Genomic DNA, 23,656 nt, shown 5'->3' on the forward strand with positions numbered 1-23,656 from the left:
TAAACAAAAAATCTCGCATCCTTTCTGAGAACTGCATTTGAGATCTTGTACAGCCAGAATGGGATTAACTGTAAAAAAAGAAATTAATTAATTGCTGTGAGCGACCAGTGTTTGTGTCTTGGTCATGTATCATGGTCAAACAAAGGATGTTGCAAGCCAGGGATATATATAGCTTAGTATTTCAAAAGAGCTGTAACTTCAAGGTTGAATACAAACTGAAAACAAGAAGTTTAAATGAAAACTGGGTCATCCTCTATGAGTGTTTGACAGCCAAAAAGTCCTGGCTCTCGAATGAGTCAGCAGAGCCCAATCTGAGTTCAATGTCTAAATGACTACTTGAATTAGAAAAAAAATCTATAATAGATGGAAAAACTGCAAATGAAGTGTAAGAAATTTGGGCTCTTCTAAGGACTAAAAGGGCTTAAGAGTGGTATTGACCACTTGGAGAGAATGGAAGTGATGCTGTTAACGTTGTTGTCTTTTCTAAAAGGTTGTGTGTAAATATGCTTCTTGAGGGCAGACATGATGATAGTTCTTTAGTCTAGTGACTAAGCTGGATTTAAATACCATTTACTGTAGATTAACGTATTAAATCAGTTGAGTCGGCTGTGCAAGTTATCACGATCTTCAGTCTCACCCTAAAACAAATCATTAGAAGATCTTAGGCTCTCATGCCATTTTTTTAGTAAAACTGGAAGTATTTGGTAAACTTCCATAAATAGGAAAATGGTTTGTACTTGAACAGTATGAGCTGTTTAACTATTGCTTAGCATAGTATCAGTGACAGGAAAATGGTGGAAAAGCTGATTAAGCATTTAAGGACAGAAATATACTAGAAATTTTGGACAAGGTGAGTTTATAGAAAACTATTTATATCAAGCCTCTCCTCTTTTTTGAGACTGGTAGAGACAGTTAAGTGGTATACTGTGTTTTCTCCCCAAAAACACTAAAAATAAGGATCACCGCATTAGTATCATTTCTCCTGCGAGTAGAGACTCTGGTGCTTTGCTGTGCTAGCTCCCCTGAGGAGTGCAGGCCCATGGAGACCCCCAGCCATTGGAAGAGAAATATCAATGTGTTGTGTCCAGAACAGTCATGAGAGGCCAAGCAAACTCACAGCTCAATTTTGCCACTCTTTGGCTCTTCCATGATAGTCCCCAAATGTACTAGTTGTGGTGTCTCTATGTATTTAACAGTCCTGCACTTAAAATGGTTGAGTTCAGGATACTCCATTGATCTTTGAGGAGGTACATTTCTTGCTTACTTTACTTTTCTAATCTCTCCTCTTGCCCTGTCCTTTGTATTCACTCCAACTCCACAGATGAACTTTTGTGACTGATTTGATAGAATATTGCATGTGACTGTGATAAAAGGGTGTTGGGTGTTCAAGGTTCAAAAGGAGGGTTGAAAGACTGAAGGGTTTCAAAGTCACTAGTGAATGGGAAGGTTCAACAGACTGATGGTTTCAGGGAGTCTTATGGCAATCTGTATTAGGTCTGATACTGTTTACTGTTAATGAACAAAGTAGTAAATGTAACATGTAAAATGCTTCTGTTGTAATAATTGGTGATTAATGGTGATGTAGGGTGGTCATATTCATTTACTTGGATTACTCAAGCAGCTCTGTCGATTCAGATGTGAATTAACACAGCCAAAGCCAAGCAGTAAGATTAAGAAAAAGATCAAGGAACTTTAGAGTTTGTAGGTGAGTATTTAAAGATGCAGTATTACAAAATAATGGAGCTAATCTAACTACAAGCTGTTGCCAAAGCCAGCAGTCTGACTCTTTCCTGTGTGCTCCCACTGCTTCCTTGTGCAGCACTGGTTGACTCGTGGAGGGCTGGTTCAGGAAGCCAAAGTGACAGAAAAATAATCACTCTTTTGAAGGATTGATTGGCTGAACTGAACAACTGTGAGGTGAGAGGGGAAAGAGGAAGGGGAATAATAGAGGGAAGTGAACTGCCTTTGTTGATCCAGACTGCGGACAGATTAACTTAGCTTACTGTAAAATTGCTCCTCAGTGCAGGCTCATGGGTGAAAAGCAAAAGCCACCCTTATTTCTGTGGAGAAGCAGGGATTTTCTCTATATAGCACTGATTACTGAGAGATCAAGACTTACTGATGACCCTGTTCTTAAAAAGTTAGAAAATAAAAGGAACAATATGGGAAGATAAGAGGTCTAGTGAAAATGCTGTCTAGTGAAGGGCAGAGAATTCTCTTTGTTTACTGTAGGCAGGAAAAAACCCTAGGTGATTGTAGTACGGTTTAGATTCTGTATTTTGGAAGAATGATAGCAGAAAGACTGCTTAGTGGGGAAAAATAAAGAAACAAGTAGCTGCAGGAAGTTGAGCAACAAATTCAAAAGATAAATCACTTTTTATCACTGGCGTTTTTATTCTAATGGCTAAGTTATCATTGGAAATGGTGAATTTTCTGTCTCTTAGTGTATCCAGATCAACACTGCCTGTCATCTGAAAGCTGCAAGTTAGCCAGATGCACAATATTTCAGTCAAAAACAGGTTATGTGGTTGAATGCAGACATCACTGCAGGAAATGTAACAGCCTGTGCTGTCCAAGTTAAATCAAATGATTTAAGAGTCCCTTCAGAATTTAAATTTTGGGATCAAAGGTGTAAAACAACTATGCAATTTGTTTTACTGTTGTATGTCCCATTTTCCTTCTTTTCCAGAATAAAACTTTTATTCTTAATTTTTATTTTATTCCTAATTTCTGCATCAGGCCCACAATTACAGATATGGACAGAAAACCTCTGGAATTTTGGGGGTCTGCTCTTAGGTATGTTTTGGCTGCATCTTGTCACATTCTTTCAGTGACAGTTATGTTAGGGCATCTGTGGTTGTAAAGTTGACTCTTTTTTTTTTTGGTCCAGGAGAGGAAGAAATTTATTCTGAAACAGCAGAATTGAGTTCAAGAGGAAGTTGGACATCTCATGTGCAAAAATCATAATTCTGGGGGGAGGGAGGAGTAAAGATGTTGTGCAGCAATAACAGCGGTGTGGAAAAAAACTTTTTATAGAATGTCTTATTCTTTATAAGACAATCTGATTATTCAGATAAAGTACTGGGGTTATAAGCTGCTTGCCTTCTGATGAATTGCATGTTTAAATCATCATTATCATGAGGAGTTTTCAAAATCTCTTTAAAAATGGACTTCTAAAACTGCTTTTAAAATGTCTCTGGTAGTGACAGTGAGCACAGTATCCTTCTGGTGGATTTGCCCTATGTGTAAGAGGGAGTTAATTTGATTTTTTTTTGAGATTTCATAATCTCTTTTCTTAGTCCTGCCATGCCAGAATAGGTTAATACATGTTTCTTCTCTTTTTATATAAATATATATATATAGTTTTTTTTAAGGGTTGTTGGGGTATTCTGTTTTGAAGGCCTAAAACCAATTCATGACATGCCAAAAAGCTGTGCTACTTGCAGACTTTAGATATGTGTATTATATTGTATGAGAGGATATTTTTGAGGGAAGTCAAGGAGAAAACTAAATTGGTGCTCTGAAGTTTCAGTTTCGTAGTATTGCAGGAAGACATATTTAAATGCTTAATCCCTGTTGCATGTGTCAATTCTGTGAAGCAGTTAAAAATGCTTTCCAGGTAACAAAGTTTTTTTTTTTTTATTAGTGCCTTCCAATGTTTAATAGGGATAAAAACTGAGCAAAGGTGGGAACAGAAATGGAGCTGCAGATGGAGGAAATATACTTAAAGAAATGGGTAGGGCTTCATGCTGCCTGCTGACTAGTATGCACAAGGTCTAGTCTTGTTCCGTTAGCCATCATTTGCTATAATACATTAACAGTTAGCAAAAAATACTTTAATGCTGTTATTTTCAGCCCCAAACCTGATGTTCTTTGTCAGATATACACTTCTTTACAATATTGTAATTTAGTTATGCTGTCTTTAGAACATTTTTACCTAAAAGGAAATCTTCTAAAAGCTCACAGCTATAAAAGCTGCCTCTAAAAATTCAAAAAGCACATAAACAGAAATGTTAAATCTCATAAAATTGATCTGTGCTTAGGGAAGGACTGGAAGTAGTGGTTTAGGACAAGATTCTTCTAATATGAATGTTAATTTCAACTGGTTTAATGTTTTGGGGTGTTTTTTGTTGTTTATTAAATTACTTAGTTCTTTAAAGGAGATAGTGGAAAAGCTTTACTCAGGGAACAGAAAAGTAACAGTAAACCATTTGGTGACCAATTTGACTTCAAAGTGTTGCTTGCTCAGGAAGAAACAAAGTATCTACTGTCATGGGAAAGAACATCAGTAACATTTATCAAACTGAACTGCATCTTATCCATTTTTATTTAAAAACAACAAACATGTAGACTATAACTGTCTTTACTTCTACAATTTCTATTTAGGCGGTATATTTCATATATTAAACTGTTGCATAGATCAGCTGGGCATTGTCTGGAGACTTCCGCATTTGGTTTCTGAAATTCTTGGAATTTACTTGTGGTTGAAGTAGCTTCTGTGCATATTAGTGAAGAGTATTTCATATGAAATAATTACTATAACTCTGTCAAGAGTTTTCATTGCCTAAATGCACTTTTGGGAGTTATCCCTAGAAAGGAATACTTTTGAATGTCATCCTCTTCCAGTGGCTGATGTATCACTGGCAGGTGGATGACCCACTAGTCTTGTATAGCCTGTAGGCAAAGTCCTCAGTATACAACTGGCAGCAAACCTCAAAATAATTACCCGTTGCTTGAAAATGCTCTTTGCATGCTTCTGCGCTCTGTTTTCCGGGGGATTGAACTGCAGGAAAAAGAACACTTGGTTAGAGAGAACTAGCGTAAGCTTCCTGTCTGAAAAATTCTAGTTGTCAAACTACGGCTAGTATTTGGGTGGTTCATTGCTCTTGGAAATAGTTTAATCCGGAGTTTTTGCTATGCTGAAAATGAGTCTTGTGATGTCCCAGCAATTTCCTACAGAACTTAGGTCAAAATTGTTGTGGAGTACATGAGTCCTTCAGAAGGAAAAGATTACCAAGATCTCTGCAAATTTTACTGAATTGCATGAGAGAAGGCAAGGATTCTTTTTTAAATTAGCTCGCCACAGTGATAGAGATAAGAGAAATATAGGAATTCTTTTGAACTGTTCTCTAACAACATCCTGAGTGAATCTAATTTAATTGCGAATAACAGGAGTTTCACATTTTGAATGTTTGGATGGGTATATAAATAGACCTGACTTATTCTGTAGCCTGAATCTTGTGTTCTGTAATACTGCATATAGTTGATATATGGGTAAATGTTAACTAACCTATTGCTTTTTTCCCCTGCAGATTCCTCCTAATAAAATAGATTATGAATATAGTGAACTGATTTTATATCAAAATCAAGTGATGAGAGAGGCAGATCTATTTCAGGAGTCTTTAGAACATATAGAGACATATGAAAAGCAAATATGTGATAAATTAATAGTAGAAGAAATCAAAGGTAAGTCATTCTTCTGCCCTCAGCCAGTTTTGTTCTAAACATTTGCGACTGCCTTTCAGATACAATAAAGCAGTAAAAGAAAAAAACCATGTGAAATCTTTTATTTGAAAGAATTACTATAAGGAAACTGGTAACACCAGATTTACAATTTTGTGCTCCAGTAACTCGCCCTACCAAAGTGGAGAGTGGATGCAGGTAGTTTAATTTAGATTGACACAGGAACAGAGATCTCGGAGATTATTATATTGGTGTATATTAGAGGAGCCTTCTGTAAATCGGAGCTCTTACAAACCAGTTTTAATCTCATGAAGAATACTGTTTGTAGTACAGATGCTGACTTTTTTTTTGACTGAAGTATCAGATTCTTGTTTCCTCCTTAAGCTTGCACTTACTTGTACTGCCCTACTTAGGTGAATACTAAAATTGACTTTTTTGATTAAAAATAACCCACAGTTGTTTTGGGGATCTGAAGTACTGAGTTCTGAATATGCACAATTATACAGTATAATAGCATGTATTCTTTAATTGCTCCTTGGTTGCACAGTTGTGGTGGGTTGCCCCTGGCCAGCAGCTAAGCCCTGTACAGCTGCTCACTCACTTCCTCTAGCCTCCCCCATCAGGACAGGAGAGAGGAAGAGCAAAAGCAAGAAAATTCATGGGTTGAGATAATGATGGCTTGAGTGAAGGGGACACCCCACCACCAAAAAAAAAAAAAAAAAAACCCCAAAAAAAACCCCCAAACACCAAACCAGATCCCCCAGTGGTGCAAAGGCAATCACTTACCACCTCCCACAAGCAGACTGATGCCCAGCTAGTCTCCAAGCAGTGGCTACCTGCCCGAACGCTCCTTCCCCTCAGTTTTTATTACTAAGTGTGACATTATATAGCAGGAAATATCCCTTTGCAGTTTGGGTCAGCTGTCCACATTGTATTGCCTCCCAACCTGCTTGCTGGGTGGCAGTGTAGGGGTAAAAAGAGAAAGCCTTGATGCTCTACAAGTACTGCTTAGCAGTAGTGAAAACATTGTAGTGTTATCGGTGTTTGCTCACAAATCCCAAAACACAGCCATGTATGGGCTGCTGTAAAGAAAATTAATTCTATGCAAGCCAGACCTGGTAGAACAACTTACTTAGTAGCAAACCAGTGTCATTTAACAGGTTAAAAACTGGTTAGTCGGTGTAAAAAATGTATGTGTAGTAAAGTAAACAGCCTTGTAAAAAGTGACAGTCATGTGTTGGAGTCCTGGAAGGAAGAGTTTCTTGTTTCTTTGATATTTTAAAGACTCAGATACAAGCATCAAAATAATCACTTTTTTCCCAGGTGCTGAATGCTCCAAACTGTGTTGATCTGTGTGTTTAGTAGCTTTAAGTAGCATTTGTAATACATATTAAAAGCCTCTTTAAAAGTATCTACATATGATTAAGCCCAATTTTATGTATCTATTTTTGTAAACTTTACTCCAAAGCCATCAGTGTTTTCCCATGTAATTCAGTTATTTACTGCATTGTTTTTAGGAGAGATGTTACTGAAGTTGGGAAGACTGAAAGAAGCTGGTGAAGTATACAAAGAGTTAATTGAGCGCAATGCAGAAAACTGGTATTATTATGAAGGCTTGGAGAAGGCCCTACAACCTAGTAAGTTAAGATACACAGATACATTGAAAATACATATGATATAGGATATACTTAAAGCTTCTGTTTGATATATTACTGTTTTAGATTAAAAGCCTTACTTGGCAGAAAACAATGTACTTTCGTATCTTGGATATGATATAGTTGTGTTTATCCATTTAAAAAAATGTTCACTGACAAACTTGCATGCATGAAAATAGCAGCAGCAAGTCTTTCACTTTTTGGAGCTAGAGGTGGTGTTTGGTAATGTGCTTACACGGAGAATACTTCCTTGCCACACACAAACTTGGAAACCAAATTGCAATTCATTCCTATCTAGTTAGTTGTATGTCAGACTACTATCATATACCACAACATAAAATTGTCATTCTGAAACTTGTTTAGGTGGTACCTCTTTCAATGAGCATATGCAGAAATACTCAAATATCTATTTCAGATGGCCTTTTAAAGATAGGTTATCTGAAAAAAAAAATATCTTTTTTAAGCTGACTGTTCTTTGGAGGAAAAGGTGATAAATGTGATAAAATCTTTGTTATTCCAGTGCTAGTTCACATTACTGCTGTTCTGTCTTTCCAGGAAAATAGCTAGTTGTTTGGTTTTGTTTTTTCTTTTTAAATTACAATATTGTAACAATTTATACTGTAAGTGTTTTGCAGTTGTAACTTTCCCAAGTGTTTACACAGGAGTGGTTTCCTTGTATTTCACTGTTCACTAATTAGTGGAAATTTTATTGGAATTATTCTGATGACATCATAAATCATAAGCCCGCAAGGATATCATTTGTAGATACTATAGTTGCATTATATTTCTCTACCAGCTTCCTCCTAAACCATTTCACAGTTGGTTTTTTGTAAGCTCTGGGAATATGGCTTGTGATTGGGAAACGAAAATGATGGCATTTGTTATATTTATGCAGAGGGTAACATTGCCCTTTGAATGGTTTTCCTAGCATATCCATGGAGTTGGAGATGGTGATTATTGTCTCAGAAGATAAATTACCCAAGAACTTGATTATTCTGTTTGATATAACAAATATGTTTACGAAAATGTGTAGTTCTTATCAAAGAACCAATCTAGTAGTTTATTTGACCTATTAAAATCCTATGTAGTTTGAAACTGTACTAATTTATAAAACTAATAATGCTACTTTATTTTTTAGGTGGTCTTAGGACTATTTCCTCCCCCATGGTAAGTTCTGGAGCTCCAACTTGTGACTTCAATTAGGGCTTTTATATGCTTTAGTTCCAATCCAAACATTATTTTAGTGTAACTCTTAGAACTGTACATCTCTTGGAGCCACTGGGTAACATATTCCCCCCCCTTCCCCAACGTCTGAGCTCAGTGACAAGACAAATTATTTTTCGTATGAAATTAAACCAAACATATTTATTAAATATATGTTGTGTCGTAGTCTTGATCTGTACACTCAGTTTTACTTAAATTGCTTGATCAATTTAAAAATATTCAAGCAAAATTGATCTTAATTATGTGAAAATGGCATTTCAAAGCAACAGATTAGTTTTATTTAAGTTGTACCACATTGGAGCTCCAAAGCATATTATGGGGGAAAGGGGAGGAGTGGGAAGAAAAAAAAAACCTAACAGAAATAAAGCTACTTAAACATTAAGGTATAAAAAGTTCTGGTGCTCAGTACTCACACTGGCAGTGTTGTGCCTTGTTTTTGCTGCCACCAGAGGACCTATAATAAAAACATGCTTGCATAGTATGTTATTTGTATGCCTATGACTTAGAAACACAATATATTTCTCTGGATGCTTTAAGTATGTCTAAAACAGATGCATAATGAAAAACAGTTAATTGAAGCTATGAATGTCAAACTACTGTGTGAATGGGTCTGCACAGCTTGTAACTAAAAGAAACCAAACTTTAGTACTCTATGATTGAATGTGCAAGGTAATTGTTCTGTCTGCAGTTTCTTTACTGTGATTGATGCTGGTAGTTGTGTATTGTACATACAGTTTGTTTTCAATACAGTTGTACACAGTAATGTTTATGATTAACTGGAAAAAATAGCTTGAAGTATTTAATTGTTCCAAATCCAAACTGTATAACAAATGTAGCTAAATTAATTCTCAACACTTAAACATTTAGAAGAATAGATTTTTGTCTCTGTTACTTATGTCTATTATATTTACTGATAATAGGCACTTTAGAAGAGAGGCTTCAGATTTATGAAGAAGTTAGTAAAAGACATCCCAGAGCAGTTTCACCTAGAAGATTACCTTTAAACTTTGTTTCAGGTAACAAGTTGCATATCTGTTCTGTAATAGTTTGTTTGGTTTTTTAACTTTTCATCAGGCTGTTGAATATGCATTTAATACCTATTTGTACATGTACACAAATCAAACCTAGGCATTTTTCTTGCAATAGACAAAATTATTTGTTATGTCTTAGAAATTGATAGAAAAAGTTCATGTGCTCTAATGGTGATACGATTGATGTAATGTTTGTATTGATAAAACTACAGTATGGAATGGCATATAGATTGTAGGAATTCTTCTACATAACTCTTCTGCATCATGCAAGTTAAGAATTGTAAGTTAAAACGTAGAGGGTATAGCACACTTGAATTAAAAGTATAGGGGCGTGTGTATATACCTCCCCCATACCTTTTAATGTTTTATATATAAACTGACTTACATTACTTATGAACACTGAAAAATGTAAATGATGCATATAACAATCACAATAGCATAGGACTAAGAAATTTCCTATCAATTTTTGTACTGGTGGTATACCAGAAAATACCAGATCTTTTTTGTGACTCTGAATATCTTACTGGGTGTACAACATATTGTTGTAGAACCATTAGAATTTAAATCTACAACATGAACTAACTTTGTGCTGATAATTTAATAAGAATAGGAATAAAAAGCAGGTCTGCAGTGTTACATAGCACAAACTTTTAATTTTATAGCAAAGTTCTTTCAGTGACTCTATCTTTTCAAAAGTTTTATTGAAATACGGTGCACAAATATCCTCAGTTTTGGAGTGAGTATGTATATACTCTTTAAAACAGAAAGCTATGATCATCCAAAATAGAAGGAAGGACGCTAAATGAAATGGTAAATCCCATAAAAATTTACACTTGACATGTAGCTGTCTAGCTGCTGTAGCTCCAGTAGAGAACTTTTGGAAAGAAATAGAAAGTACCCAAGTTAAAAACTTCATGACAGCTAGATATCTAAGTTCAGCTGCAAATTCCCAATGTATCTGCTCATGCTTTTGGTTTTCTGAGGTTAGTTTTCTGTTTCTCACTTACTGAGCACCGCATATGTGTACCTTAAATGCTACAGAGCATAGCTAGTCCACTTTTCTGTTGTTGCTCAGGAGTCTGTGCATACACCTCTCCTTGTAAAATTACAAGATTTTAACTGCTTCATAAGAGATTTAGACTTGAAGTTAACACTTGTGGCTTACTCAGTCCCAGATGTTTCAGTTTCTTTGAAGACACAAGGGCAAATTTTAAGGCAGTTCGGCTAGATTTGAAAAGCTAGGTGATAAGTAATTGTTTTCCTCTTGTAATAAAATTATTTATGGTAATGAATAGCAAACAAGGAAATAACCTGCAAAATGCTTTTCCCTGTCTTTATTAATAGCGTGTTTTGCTGTTGACTTCATTTATTTTTTTCACTGGATGTTTTGCACTGTTACCTCACAATATCTGACAGTGTAGTTTCACAGCTAATGTTCATTTAAATAGAAATATGTTTGGTAATAAGGATTAGTTGTTCCTGCTATAGTATTACTCTAAATGAAAGCAAAATTCATTATTAAATCAGTCCAGAAAAAAACTCATAAGTAGACTGCCTTCTGCAGTGTTTCATAGCACATAAGAATTTTCTGGAATTAAAACTTTTGTTTCTATTAAGCTTGTATCAGTCATGATACAGCGTTTTCGATCCTGTAGAAATTAATACGTTAGGTTTACATCTATTTACTAAATGATTTCTTGTGTTTGTAAGTACAGCAGATGAGGCATCCTGTTGGCGAAAGTTAATAGTGAATGTGAAGGTGTAGAAACAAACTTTTTTGCAGAAATGTATTTGCAAATTTCAATAGGGTAGAATTTTTGGTGAAACGAGGCTGTTTGTTCCAGTGTGGTCACTGACCGGTTGCTTGCAAAGAACACTGGTTGATTCAGAACTGGCTTAAAATACTTTAAAGTGCAGGGTTGTATTAAAAGAGCAGCCCTTCCCAGACTTTGTCAGGCACTGCATCTTAATAACCTTGTATTCGATATAGATCAGCTCCTTGATCCAGTTAGAAACCACCTTTATGGAGGAAGGCTGTTCCAATTAATTTCAGTTTTAGATTTATTTGTGCTGCTGTGGATTCACTGTTCCTGTGGACAGGTCTTTTCTGTGCCTCAGAGACTAAATTTTGAGCTGGGCTTCATGTGATAGGTGGGTGCCTAGCTGTATGTTTTGCGTATTTCAGACATTGTTTTAAAGCTGTTCTGCCTTCTAAAAATATATATGTAGTTAATGGAAACTTGAGTCTTGCTTTCCTAAATTCTGAATTACAATTCTTCCATCAAGAACATAAATGAGAATAATTCAACAGAAGAAACTGAGAAACTGAGATTGGTATATTTTTTTTTGTCATATAGGAGAGTTTCTTATAGTGCAAGAGAACAACTTTTAATTAACCCCTGTGTAATAAAGCATGTGTTTATAGCCCAGTTATGGATCCTCCTCCATAAGTAGCAGGAGTTTCTATGTACAGCAGTTTGGTTTAGTACAGCTAGAGAAGAACATGAGGTACTCGTATTAGTCTTGGTAACAGTGCTTGATATAATAAGTGTAGGGAAATTAAGAAATGGTGGAAATACCTGAGAAACAATGTTATATACAAAGCAGTAGTATCCTCATTTTCTGAATATCTCTACAACACTGTTAATCAAACTTATTAATGCATTCTTAATGAATTGGAGTTTTTCGACAGTTTTGCATGTGTATATGTTAGCGTTATGTGAAGTGCGCTACTTCCTTGTTTAAAGACTTGGAGAGGACCACAGTAGAGTAGGCAGTGAAGTGTAGCAACTTCATCCCTATGCAAAGCAAACAATACCAATAAAAAATCAAAACCAAATTGAAACAACTGAAAACAACCACTTTTCATCATAGGAATAAGAATGTGAATAAGAATATAAGAATACATTTTCATCCTGACTGGATATCTTCTCTTTGAAGTCCTGCTTTTTTTTTTTGAGATAGCATTTCTCAGAAAGGTAGCATACTGCAAGTACTGTGATTTTTACCTGAAAACATGATTAAATCACACTTTTAGCTTTTTGCCAGTATATTTTGATAAAGATGATTCTGATGTGGTGCTTATCCTTCTGAAACCCAGTCTTTTATTCTGTTTCTGATTCCAGAAACAATCATATTATCATCGGAAGTCATGTCCTACTCATAAAAAATAGGACTAGAAGAGAGGTAGAGGGTTCATTTCATCCATCCTTCTCCCTCAAAGCAGGATAATTTATATCTGCACTATTCCTAACACACATTTGTCTAACTTAATCATTAAAACTTCCAATGATGGAGCTTTTACAAGATCTCCAAGGTAATCCATTCAAGTGCTTAGTTATTCTTACCATTATATTTTTTCCAATGTTTGTTTAAATAGCCCTTGCTACATCCTCTGTAGCCAGCACTTAATACTTTCTCTTTTTAATAGCTTCTACAAGGTTTGAGGACTCTTACTGTGTCTTCATCAGCAGTCTCTTAAACACTAGCCATTTAAGCATTTTAGTCTGATTTATTTTTTTTTAAATCTGGAGCATATTAGCATCTTATTCTTAAATAACAGGAAAGATGAAAACCCTTAATCGCAGTTTCTCAGTTGCTCTATTACCCAAGTTGCACAGCGATTAGTGCTTATATTTATACAACACTTGTAGTCACTGACATGTAACCAAATACACTTTTGTTTCTAGGTGAAAAATTTAGAGAACTAATGGATAAGTTCCTGAGGGTTAACTTCAGTAAAGGCTGCCCACCCTTGTTTACCACTTTGAAATCTTTATATTACAATCCAGAAAAGGTAAAATTTAGTATTTATTTGGTTTTAATGAAGTCTTCTATACTGAATTTCTAATGTATTATCTGTTTTTGTATGGACTTTTCCCTTGTAACTTACCAATAACTGTTGCTGAACACTTTTCTCGTTAATGTGCTATTTTGTGCTATGTGAAACATCACTTGTTGATGCTTAATATGTATGAAACTTCACTTCTGTAGACAGTTGATGTCAAAATATTTGAAGTTGGATTGGTGCAGAATGCACTGAAGTTCTTGAAAAATCAAAGATAATAACTTTATTTTCGTATACGTTGAATGCAAGTGTGTCAGAATTCTTTCAGCTTATGGTTTATGATGTCACCAGAAGTCATGATTTTAAAATATCACACAGATGGCTATTGTTCTACATACGTTTCTGAATTGCATGGATGTATTCTTTACCACAAAGGCTTGTTTCCTGTTTCAGGCTTTGGCTAAAACTTTAGTGCTTAATTTTTGCACTTCTAAACTCTCCGAGTTTTGGCAAAATTGTGTCACATTAGAACTGTTTCAAATGTAGTTCTTTGTTGCAAGCTTGTCAGTAAGGTATAGTAAAAATAAATTTTCAAACTAAATCGTGTTACTAAAATGTGTCAAAAAAAAAAAACCCAAACCCCAAAACAACAACAACAACAAAAAAAACAAACCAGAGCCTGTTCTGATGTTGCTATCTTTGCTACAAGCAATAAAAACTCTGGGTATTCTAATCCATTCATGACTAGGTAAGAAGAGGTTTTTGTAGCTGGAAATACCCTAAATACACGATGCAGCTTTTTAACCAGCCTTGGATATTCCTTTAATTGGACTAAAATTACTCTTCTTTCAAAGAGCCTCTTTGTTAGTTGTCCTACCATGAATTTTTTAATATGCTTATGTCTGGAGAATGTATTCTGTACTATGTCTCCATGGTTGACATAATTTTAGTAAATTCTGGTATTGTGTATAGTACAAGGTGTTCTACAGTGCCTACTGCTAATGCAGACTTTCCAGTGTAAACTTCTGAAACTGGATTGAATTATTTTTTTAAAATTAAGATAGACTGACTACCTAGACAGAAAGACAGTGCTGTGAAAGTGTTCTCTGCTATTTGAAGTATGAAAATCTAGAAGTTAAGATACAAATAAACACATTTGGCTTGCAAAAAGATTTTAGCACTTAATTCTTTTTGAAATGATGGGTAAAAAAGATGAGGACTGCCATGTTTTGGGACAGACTTACCCAGAAAGCTGCCTTGCTGCGAGTTATCTTCACTGACTCAAATCAGCAGTGCTCAGAACTTAATACTAAAAAGTAATTAAAATTAAAATCAAGAGCCTCACAACTTCCAAATATGCTTGGTTTTGTTTGCACTGCTAACTTCTGCAAAAGCATTTTCCTCTTCCTTCTCATCCTTCTTTTCCCAAGAGAGTCTCTTTCACATTTCACTTGGTTGGGGTTTCATGAAACTGCAGCGTAACAGAAGGGACTTTGAAACTTTAATTTTAGTCTCTGACAGTTAATATTAGAATCGCTATAACTTAGGGGTTAGGGGGCAGAAAATTGTGTCAAACTAATGTGTGCTACACCTTTCAGGAAAATGTTACATGTTAGTATCTGACTGGTCTAAGTTGGTGCTTAATTCTAGCTTCTCACATAAATTATTGGTACATTTTGACTGAAAATACAAAGAATTGTGGTCAGGATCCTGTTACATGTACTACAAAATACCTAGGAAACGACTCAATTCTCTACAGGTTGGGAATGAGCAGTTCCCTCTTATTTCTTTGGAAACAGGTGTAATTTGGTGTAGTCAACTGCAGTTGTATTTTGAAGTGGCATAGATATGACTATTTTATGAAGAGTTTGTTTTTAAGCCTAGAGAATTCCTTCTTTCTAGAAGTCCAGGTGTGTCCAGGATCTTTCATAAACCATGGCTCTGGGAAAAGGTCAAATAAGCAATATTTATATTAATAGATGTTTTCTATTTATATGTACTTAGCTCAAACAAAGTCCTGCAATATTTTATATGTAGGAAAGGAAAATGTAAGTTAACTCAATACCTGCACAAATACAGAGGGATTTAAAAGCAGACTGTAGTCTACTAATACTAGTTAGCGGGTTTTGGCGAAATCTAGCTTCAGGTACATGGAGCTGCAAAACTCTGGGACTTGCCCAGATCAAAGTGAAGACTATTCAGGGAGGTTTTAGAAAATCTTCAGTACTTAGACTGCTTAGAAAGACTCCAAATACGAAGGTTATAGGTTGGAAGTTGCGCTTTGTCTTCCAATACAGACACTATTGTGATAAAGATCTGAACCAGATTTACTGTACTTACGTAAGTTGTAGGAGTAACATCAGAAAATTAGTTGGGAAAAATTCTGATTTTTGGTCTATGTAAGGAGTTAAAGTTCATCTGTGTTTTTGTGATGACCCACTAGCTGTGTTTTAGTATGTTAGCATTGACTTGATCAAAGATCCTTTAAGCAGTTAAAAAGTTTAAAAGGTAAATTGCTCAACAAGTAATCAAATCCACCAAGAGCACCCTGGAGTAACTTTTAATTTACACATTAGCCTAACATTACATTTGACTTTTTTCTTTCAGCTACACTTATTTTTGTTCTGAGAATTGTTTTGACAAAAATCTCTCTCTGGTACTATTTTTTACATACTTGTTGCACTTGTTACACTCAGACTTGTTTTAGGGAGACTAGAAGTGTGGCTTTTGAGGTTGTGATTCTTAAAGTTTTGTGCTCTTATTCTAGTCTGATAAGAAGCATGTGAACTGTTCTTTGTCTGCTTCTTCCTCTTCGTCAAGCCCCCTAGACTGGGGGGAGATAAAAGTAGTAGAGACTGAAGGGTGAGAAGCTTGAAGAAATGGAGCTTACAATTGTCTTTTGCCTAGAAACTGTGCTATCATTTAAACTTCATTGAATGTATTGTGCTGTGGATAGGGCTTTTGATTATTAAAATGCTGTATCATTAAAAAAAAATCGTGCCAGCTGTTCAGTATCCTGAGTGCACTTCTATACCATGTTGTAGTATAAAATCGACCTAATATTGAAATAAGAAAGGAGCATTTAATTGCAGGAGGAAACATTGGACAAAGGCCAACTGAAAAGGAGATGTTTGTTTTACCACTTTCTTTAATACTGGCAACTGATTTTTCTCCGGGTAATGTGGGATGAGTAAGAATACAAGTTCGTTCTTGAGTGATAATTGCTATTATGCTCACTGTTTGCAGATACCAAAGGCATGCACTAATAGCTTCCCAGCTTGCTACGTTGGTACACAGCCAGATTCTGTGTCTTTCCAGCTGAAAAAAAGATCAGTTAAACGGTGATAAGAGACTGTCAGACTGAGTATTACTGTATTTTCCAGGGTGTCTCATTCAAAACAACTTTGTAATACTATATAGAGTATGTTCACTGGTATATCATTGTGGATATTGAGTCATAGATCACTTTTAACCTACAACATATTAGAGAAATCATTTGATGAAACACAGTCTTGATGGCTTTGTTCTTAACTCTAAAAAGAAAAAAAAAAAGTAAGAATAATGATCATCACTGTATCTGTATCTGGAGTGACTATTGGAGTAGCCACTATTTGTTGTGAAGAAACTGTCCAATTCTTCCTTCTGTTCATTGGATGTCAGCCTCTAGAGAATGCTGCAAATACAGCCTGGGGCTTTTTAAATGTGAAAACTCCTGGTCATGATGAATTAGTGTAAAGTGAGCATCGTTACGTAAAAGACAAAGCTCATAAATGTAAGAAGTACAGTACCAGGTTCTACTTAGCTGTTAGCGTTGGAGAAAAGAAAGGAAATGGCTGGTCTGAACAAGAGCTGAGACCTTTTGTGCAGGTTACCAGTGTTAAGGAGCAAACCCGCATTCTGAGATCAGTATTTACTTTTCTCAACTGATCTTGTTATGTCTTGTAAGGACAGTATGTTTGACTTGTCATGTCAAGTAGCTGACTTCTACGTTGCTGAAACATCTAGCAGACTCTCAAATACCACTCAAAGACACACTTCTTGTATGGGACAAGTGCAGGGAAGTATCTTTTACACGTAGCAAAACAGTCACAAGCAAAATGCAAAAAACCCTCTTCATATCTCTTCAGGAAAATTAAAATTCACTCACTTTCCTGCATAAGCTGTTACCATATGTAACATACGTGTTGGATTGGGTGGATAGTGGTTTCATTAGTGTGTATTTAAAAAGTATGATTTTACTAAAATATGGATAAAAAGAATATTGTTGATGTTTTTGTGGTGTTTATAGGTGTTGCTATCTGTCATTCAGAAACAATTTGCTGTTTTCTGTCAAAAATAGGAAATTCAGTCTTCAGAAGAACATGCTTTAATTAATCTACATGAATCAAATTTTAATTAGTCATCTACATTAATCTATGGCTGCTAATTTGAAGGAAGAAACGAAGATGGGGAAAATATGAGTATAGACTTAAAGTGTTTCTATTCCATGTATTAAAACAAATGCCAGCAACCTGTGGTTCTGTTCTTCATCAATATCTGATTTTTAAAATAGCTTTTAGAATATGGAACCATTACAGAGATTCCACAGTAAACACATGCGCCTTGGCCATGAGTTCAGTCACCTTCTCAAATACCAGCCTGTGCCTGTTTGTGCAAGTCTTCTTCAAACACACTCTTGGTTCCGGCTATTGCTCAAGACACCAAGAGGGAACCCTGTGAATATCCTGCTGCTCTGCAAAACTCCTTAAGTTAATCCCTTGTTTGTTTCTTGGGACATTTTTTCCCCTTGTTAACTTTATTTGGATAATTTCTGTCACAAAATGGAAGAATTCGGAGGGAAGAGTTATCTAGAAAGGGAAGGCACTCTGTGCTAAATCCCATCATGGTGATGTTTAAACTGCAGATTTAGTGTAAACTGTACCCTTCATACATTGAATCTATGCCTTTAATTGGCAGATACAGCTGATCTTCCTCTGAGGAAGACGTGCCCCAAGCAGCTACTTTGTAGGTTGGTTTGGGTTTTTTTGCCTTCTCAACCTGTGTCTTTCCCTCATCCACTAGCACCAAGACAAGCATGGATATGGTGATACTTTTATTCCTGTCTTCTAAGTATCATTCACTCCTCTGATAGTCTCCTTCTGATCTAAGAAGTGTCCTAAGTAAGGCAACTGCATCTATTCTGTACTTCGTGCAACAAAACAGCAGTGGATGGTTCAACTGACACCTAGTTGATGCCCTTAGTGCTGTCTTGGTGATACTTGCCTTTATTCTCTTACCCATCCGAGAGTGGATTCCTGTTACACATCAAGGAAAAGCAGAAGATAACAATTGTCAGAGACTTCACTGACAACTTTCACTGTTGTGGTAAAAAAAACCACCAAAACCCAAACATCTTCAGCGAGGCCCAATTCAGAGAAATTCGAAGCCTCTTTCATGGTAATGCACTTTGTCATTTTTCCTAACAAGATTCTCATTTCAAACTCAACACCTGTGGTAAACCGTCTTAAAGCCTTCTTGAGAGTTGCTGAGAGAAGGAGCAGGTTTGGTATACCAAGGCAATAGAGAATGTACACGTTATCTGTGATTTTTTTTTTTTTTTGAGAGCGTATGGGTGTCACTTTCATTACTTTATTAAATACATGCTTCTCAGTGAGGAGGATCATAGGTTATAGAACATTTAAACAGATTGGATGTGGCCATGCCCATTAGACCTGATGAGGTGTGTCCACAACTACCGACAATGTCACTACACTGCCACTTCATCTTTGAACAATCATAGCGATAGCTGAAGTTTCCTGAGGACTGGAGGAAAGCAAATGTCACTCCTGTTTTCATGAAGTACAAAAAGGAGGATCTGAGGAGGTTATGGGCCTTGTGAAATCAACAGAGCTTAATCTCAATCCTTGTGAAGTTAACAGAGCAAATAATCCCGGAAACGATTACCAAACATACAGAGGACAAAGTGTGGCTGGGAGTACGTAGGATGGATTTACGAAGGGCAAGCCATGCCTCGCTAACTCGATAGCCTTCTATGACAAAGTTACTACCTCGGTGGACAAGGGGAGAGCAGTTGATACTGTTTATCTGGACTTCAGCAAGGATTTTGACACTGTCTCCCATAACACAAACAAACTGTTAAAGTACAGCTTAGTAGACAGTAAGGTGGACTGAAAACTGACTGAACTGCCAGGCTCAGTGTTGTGATCAGCAGCATGAAGTGCAACTAGTGTCCCCATGCAGTTAATACTGGGGCCAATAATATATAACATCTTCATTAGTGACTTGGTTGATGGGGCAGAGCGTACCCCTCAACAACCTTGCAGATGACACAAAACTGGGCTAGTTCTGGGTTCCCCTGTATGAGAGCTACATGGACGTATTGGAAAGAGTCTAGAGACAGTTGATGAAGGGACTGGAGTGTTTGGCACATGAGGAGAGGCTGAGAGCTAGAATTGGTTAGCCTGGAGAAGAGAAGGCTCAGCTGGAACTTTACATGTATAAATACCTGAAGGCAAGAGTGCAAAAAGACAGCTAGCTGCTTCTCAGTGGTGCCCAGTGAACAGACAAGATATTATGAGCACAATTTAAAATATAAGAGAATATTTGAGCAAAAGAAAAGACGCTTTTATCATGAGGGTTGTCAAACATGGGAGCAAGTTGCTCAGAGAGGTAGTAGAGTTGTCATCCTTGGAGGTAGTCAAAATGTGACTGGACGTGGCCAGCAGTAACCTGCTTCAGCTGACCCTGTTCTTTAAAGGGGGGGTTGGACTAGCCGGTCAGTAGAGGTCTCTTCCAACCTTGATCATTCTGTGATAGTATCTTCTTACTGGGTTTCACCTTCAAGTCTAGGACCAGCTTGTAGAGTTGACTTGCTAGCCAACAAGCTAGTCTTCGACTGCTACTTCAGTATTGGGGCAAACGTGTTTTATGCAAGTCTGGCAACACTGAGATCCTATAGCAAGCCATGTGGAAAGGCACAATAAAGATGGACATGCCTCTATATATATGAGTGTCTATATACAGAAGCATTGAGATCCCTAATCTGGATACTGTGATTTGGAATCTTTGTGATTTTTATATCTGTTTGCCAGCATAGCCCTCCTAATCAGTTCCTAGAATTTCTTGCTTCTTCCTTCTCAGACCATTCATACAGGCAAAACCAGGCACTTGTTGCAGAATCTGCCTTTCAGAAATGGATTAACCTCACACAGAGGTGAATTACTGCAGACTTGCCTCAGTATTAGGTTAAATGTGAGTACATGCATGGTTCACCATGTGTCAAGTGAAGCATCTGTAATTGCTGCTTCAGGGTAGGGACTTTCCTAAGAGCAGGTTGTTTATTCAAGAGTGAAGTGGGGTTAAGCTGAGGACGCTATCTATAGATATGAAGGGATCTAATCATTATTTCAGTGTAGTCCTCCATCCATCATTCTTGATTTTGAAGCTCTTTAAGTGGCACATATGGCATCCCTGTTTATTTCTGCGGTGTTCCACAGTGCAAATTCTAATAGACAATGTAATAATTTTGCATTTCGTGTTTTGTCACTGATCATCTGCTTGTAGTCTCAAGTAAAGAGAAAGAGCTGTATAAAGAATACTTTGAACTTCCTAGAAATTAGCAGTCAGTTGGCCAAGCTGTTGATGTAGCTGTTCACTGAAGTTGAGTTTGCCCTTATCTAGTTGGTAAAGGAAAAGTGGAGATACTGATAAAATTCTAGGAAACTCATAGTTGTGTCCAGGTTATTTCTCAGGTCAGATAGCTCACGTTCAACTTGAGTAGTTGCCTGCTGATGGAAACAGTCTGGTCCAGCAAACCTGCTGATGTTTGTAATGTTATTGATGTGACAGCGGTGGGATCGCAGCATGCTGTGCTCTCACTTTCGACGCCCTGTGTTAATGCACAGCTGTTGGGAGGTGCTCAGTGGAGCTGTTGTTTTTAATGCTTCACAAACGCCACATGCTAGGCTTTAAATGAGGAGCTGTATTTTGGAGATCAGTACTTCAATTTTTAATGACTGTTATTTATACTCACTATCCCGAGTACCTATTGCCGCCTTCTACTCTTCAGTGGCCTTTTACCCTAAAGTAGGCTGCTCTATGAGATGTGATAATGCAAGTCCCACGATCTGTCATCTTCATTTTGGAGTTCTGATTTATGTAAATTCTGCGCCAGAAAAGTTCATGGTCTTTGTATACTCTGTGTGTTGAAGGTGAGAATAATGGGCACAGAATCTGTACGACTCCAGCAGATGATGCTACTCAGGGAACTGATGCGTGAGCGTGCGTGTGTCATGCAATTCAGAATGGATTATCTAAAGGCCCTGACTCATGGACAGAGTGGTTCACGTTCCCAATTGTTCATTCCACCCTTGTCCTTCAGTTGCCACTTTTGCTGAAAGAACAGCGCAGGTGTTTGAGTACCAGTTTCTGAATCTATACAGCTTTAAATTTGTACTCGTTTTGGGTTCCCTTAATACGTTGCGCTGTTTAGCTAAAAGCGCAGCTGCTCAACAAACCATTTCTGCAGTGGCAATCTCTAAAAGATGGCTGGATTGAACATATGAAAATTAAAAACACTAGCTGTCCTTCCCTGAAAAATCCACTGGCATAATTTAGAAAAAAAATCACATGCTACGAGAGAGGTGTTTGTGTGTAGTGGGGGCAGTGTTGATAGTGTGTTTTGAAGAACTGTAGTTTTTTCTGGAAAAAAGTAGTTTCTTTTAAGAACGTTATTTAAAACATGTACTTCTCATACTGCTTTTGGAGATTTATCCACTTGATTTTCTTGATCTTGCCATAGAATACTAAGCTTCTGCATCATCAATTCATAAGCATACTGTGGAGGTAATTTGCATTTTAAAGTGCATTTGTCGTCTTTTCACTTTTAACCATGGACTAAGTAGTAAGAATTGTAGGTGACAGTTTAACTAAAATGAGTTAATTATAAGCAAGTGAGATACATGGGAGGATATCAGAGGAGGCTATAATAAAAAGGCAGCTTCACCCTACATAAGGAAACTTGTGAGTTTGTGTTTTGAGTTTTTTTCACTAACAAGATATCCTGCTTTCCTCTAGAACTTTGAAGTGTTATCTAAACAAGACGTGGCTTTAAAAAATGTGAATATAGTGGAATTTTTTTTACTTACGGTTGATACTTCTAAAATAGCATGAAAAGTTTCATTTTTTGTGATTTGTGGAGCCTTTTGGAATAACCACTTTACTGCTGTGTAAATGAAAGGTTTTGAAATGTGACTGAATATGTGTTTTATTTACATGCTAAGCCCCAGAGCATTTACAAGGAAAATGTCTCAACACAATACAGTATGTGTGTACATTAAATACTTTGGTATGGGTGTCTTAATCCTTTTCTTGGGTATAGGAGACTTACTATCTAGCCACTGGGCTTTTCTTCTTTTATGCTACAAGTGGTTTTACAGTTTTTATTCTTTGCTTAGTGCTTTAGTTTTGAAGTTTGTTATTATTAAAAAATGGGTATCAGCAAAGTAGCCATTCTCCTTGAGTTTTCTATAATGCTAAACCTTTAATTTAAAAAGCCTGCTATATAGCATGGAGGCTTATTAAATTTTTTTATTAGGCTTCTTTTAATTTCTAAATAGCAAGTATACTTGGCTATTTGAACTACATTCATCATGTTGATATAATAATAAAATTCACACAGTTGACACAATACGTATTCTGTTGGGAAAAAGCTGTAGTCTTTTTTGCATATTCGAGAAGCAAAGTCTTGTGTTTAGGAGTACCGCTGCATTATTATGAGTTGTTCATGCAAAGTTACTGTTCAGGGTGAATGTAGCTCTGGCTTTTGGTAGAATGTTTCTTCTGGAAGCTGGTAACCTGAGGTATAAGCAATTGTATGGGATATAGTAATGTTCACATTCTGTAAGCTGCTGTCCAGATGTATTAGAAATAACTGTGAACAGCCTTATCTCTTATTGTTCCTCACAAGAGAAGGATCTTGAAATGCTACCCTCACCTACCCAAAAAAAGTTCTCTTTGTACTTGAGCAATATTCAGAAATACTCTTTCGTTCCCCATACGTGCTGGTCTCTGTGCCCATGAGATAAAAATCCAAAGAGTGAAGATCTTCAATTAGTCAACATCAAGGTTTGCGTCGATTGTGTTGCAGGTGCGTTGATTCCATTGAAGCTCGACATTAGTGCACATGTGCCCTTTTTCTGAGTAACTAAAAACATGGAGACTGTGAGGAAATACTGGATGAGAGAAAATGTCTGACTGGAAGAAACATCAGAAACAACAGTCTCAAAAAAAGGTGTAAGACTGTCTACACAGGAAGGTAGGCTGTCTCCAGTGAAGATCTTTCTTTAACCCTTTCAGGAAAGAAGGCATTTTCCCCTCCTTGATGTGTAAAGCTAAAGGAATTTAAAGCAAGTTGCAACTGTTTTTGTAGTTAGATGCCCTCTGTGAACTATTGGTGGCTTTCATAAGGAAGTAAAAACATTAGTTCGGCTAGGAGT

At 36.6% G+C, this 23,656-nt stretch overlaps 1 protein-coding gene across 4 annotated transcripts in view; it reads left to right on the forward strand.

Annotated features, from left to right (window-relative positions):
* Positions 1–23,656, forward strand: part of NAA16 (N-alpha-acetyltransferase 16, NatA auxiliary subunit) — a 71,121-nt gene that overhangs the window by 21,334 nt on the left and 26,131 nt on the right. For 3 of the 4 annotated variants that reach the window (XM_074564666.1, XM_074564679.1, XM_074564671.1), the window contains 4 exons: positions 5,313–5,466; positions 6,981–7,100; positions 9,263–9,358; positions 13,063–13,169. In XM_074564666.1, the coding sequence (XP_074420767.1) occupies positions 5,313–5,466; positions 6,981–7,100; positions 9,263–9,358; positions 13,063–13,169 (477 nt within the window). Of the gene's footprint in view, positions 1–5,312; positions 5,467–6,980; positions 7,101–9,262; positions 9,359–12,498; positions 12,647–13,062; positions 13,170–23,656 lie in introns of those variants that run through there. The other variant, XM_074564688.1, reaches the window with a different exon arrangement.

Source organism: Larus michahellis, chromosome 1 (genome assembly GCF_964199755.1).
Source record: "Larus michahellis chromosome 1, bLarMic1.1, whole genome shotgun sequence".
Taxonomy (NCBI): domain Eukaryota; kingdom Metazoa; phylum Chordata; class Aves; order Charadriiformes; family Laridae; genus Larus; species Larus michahellis.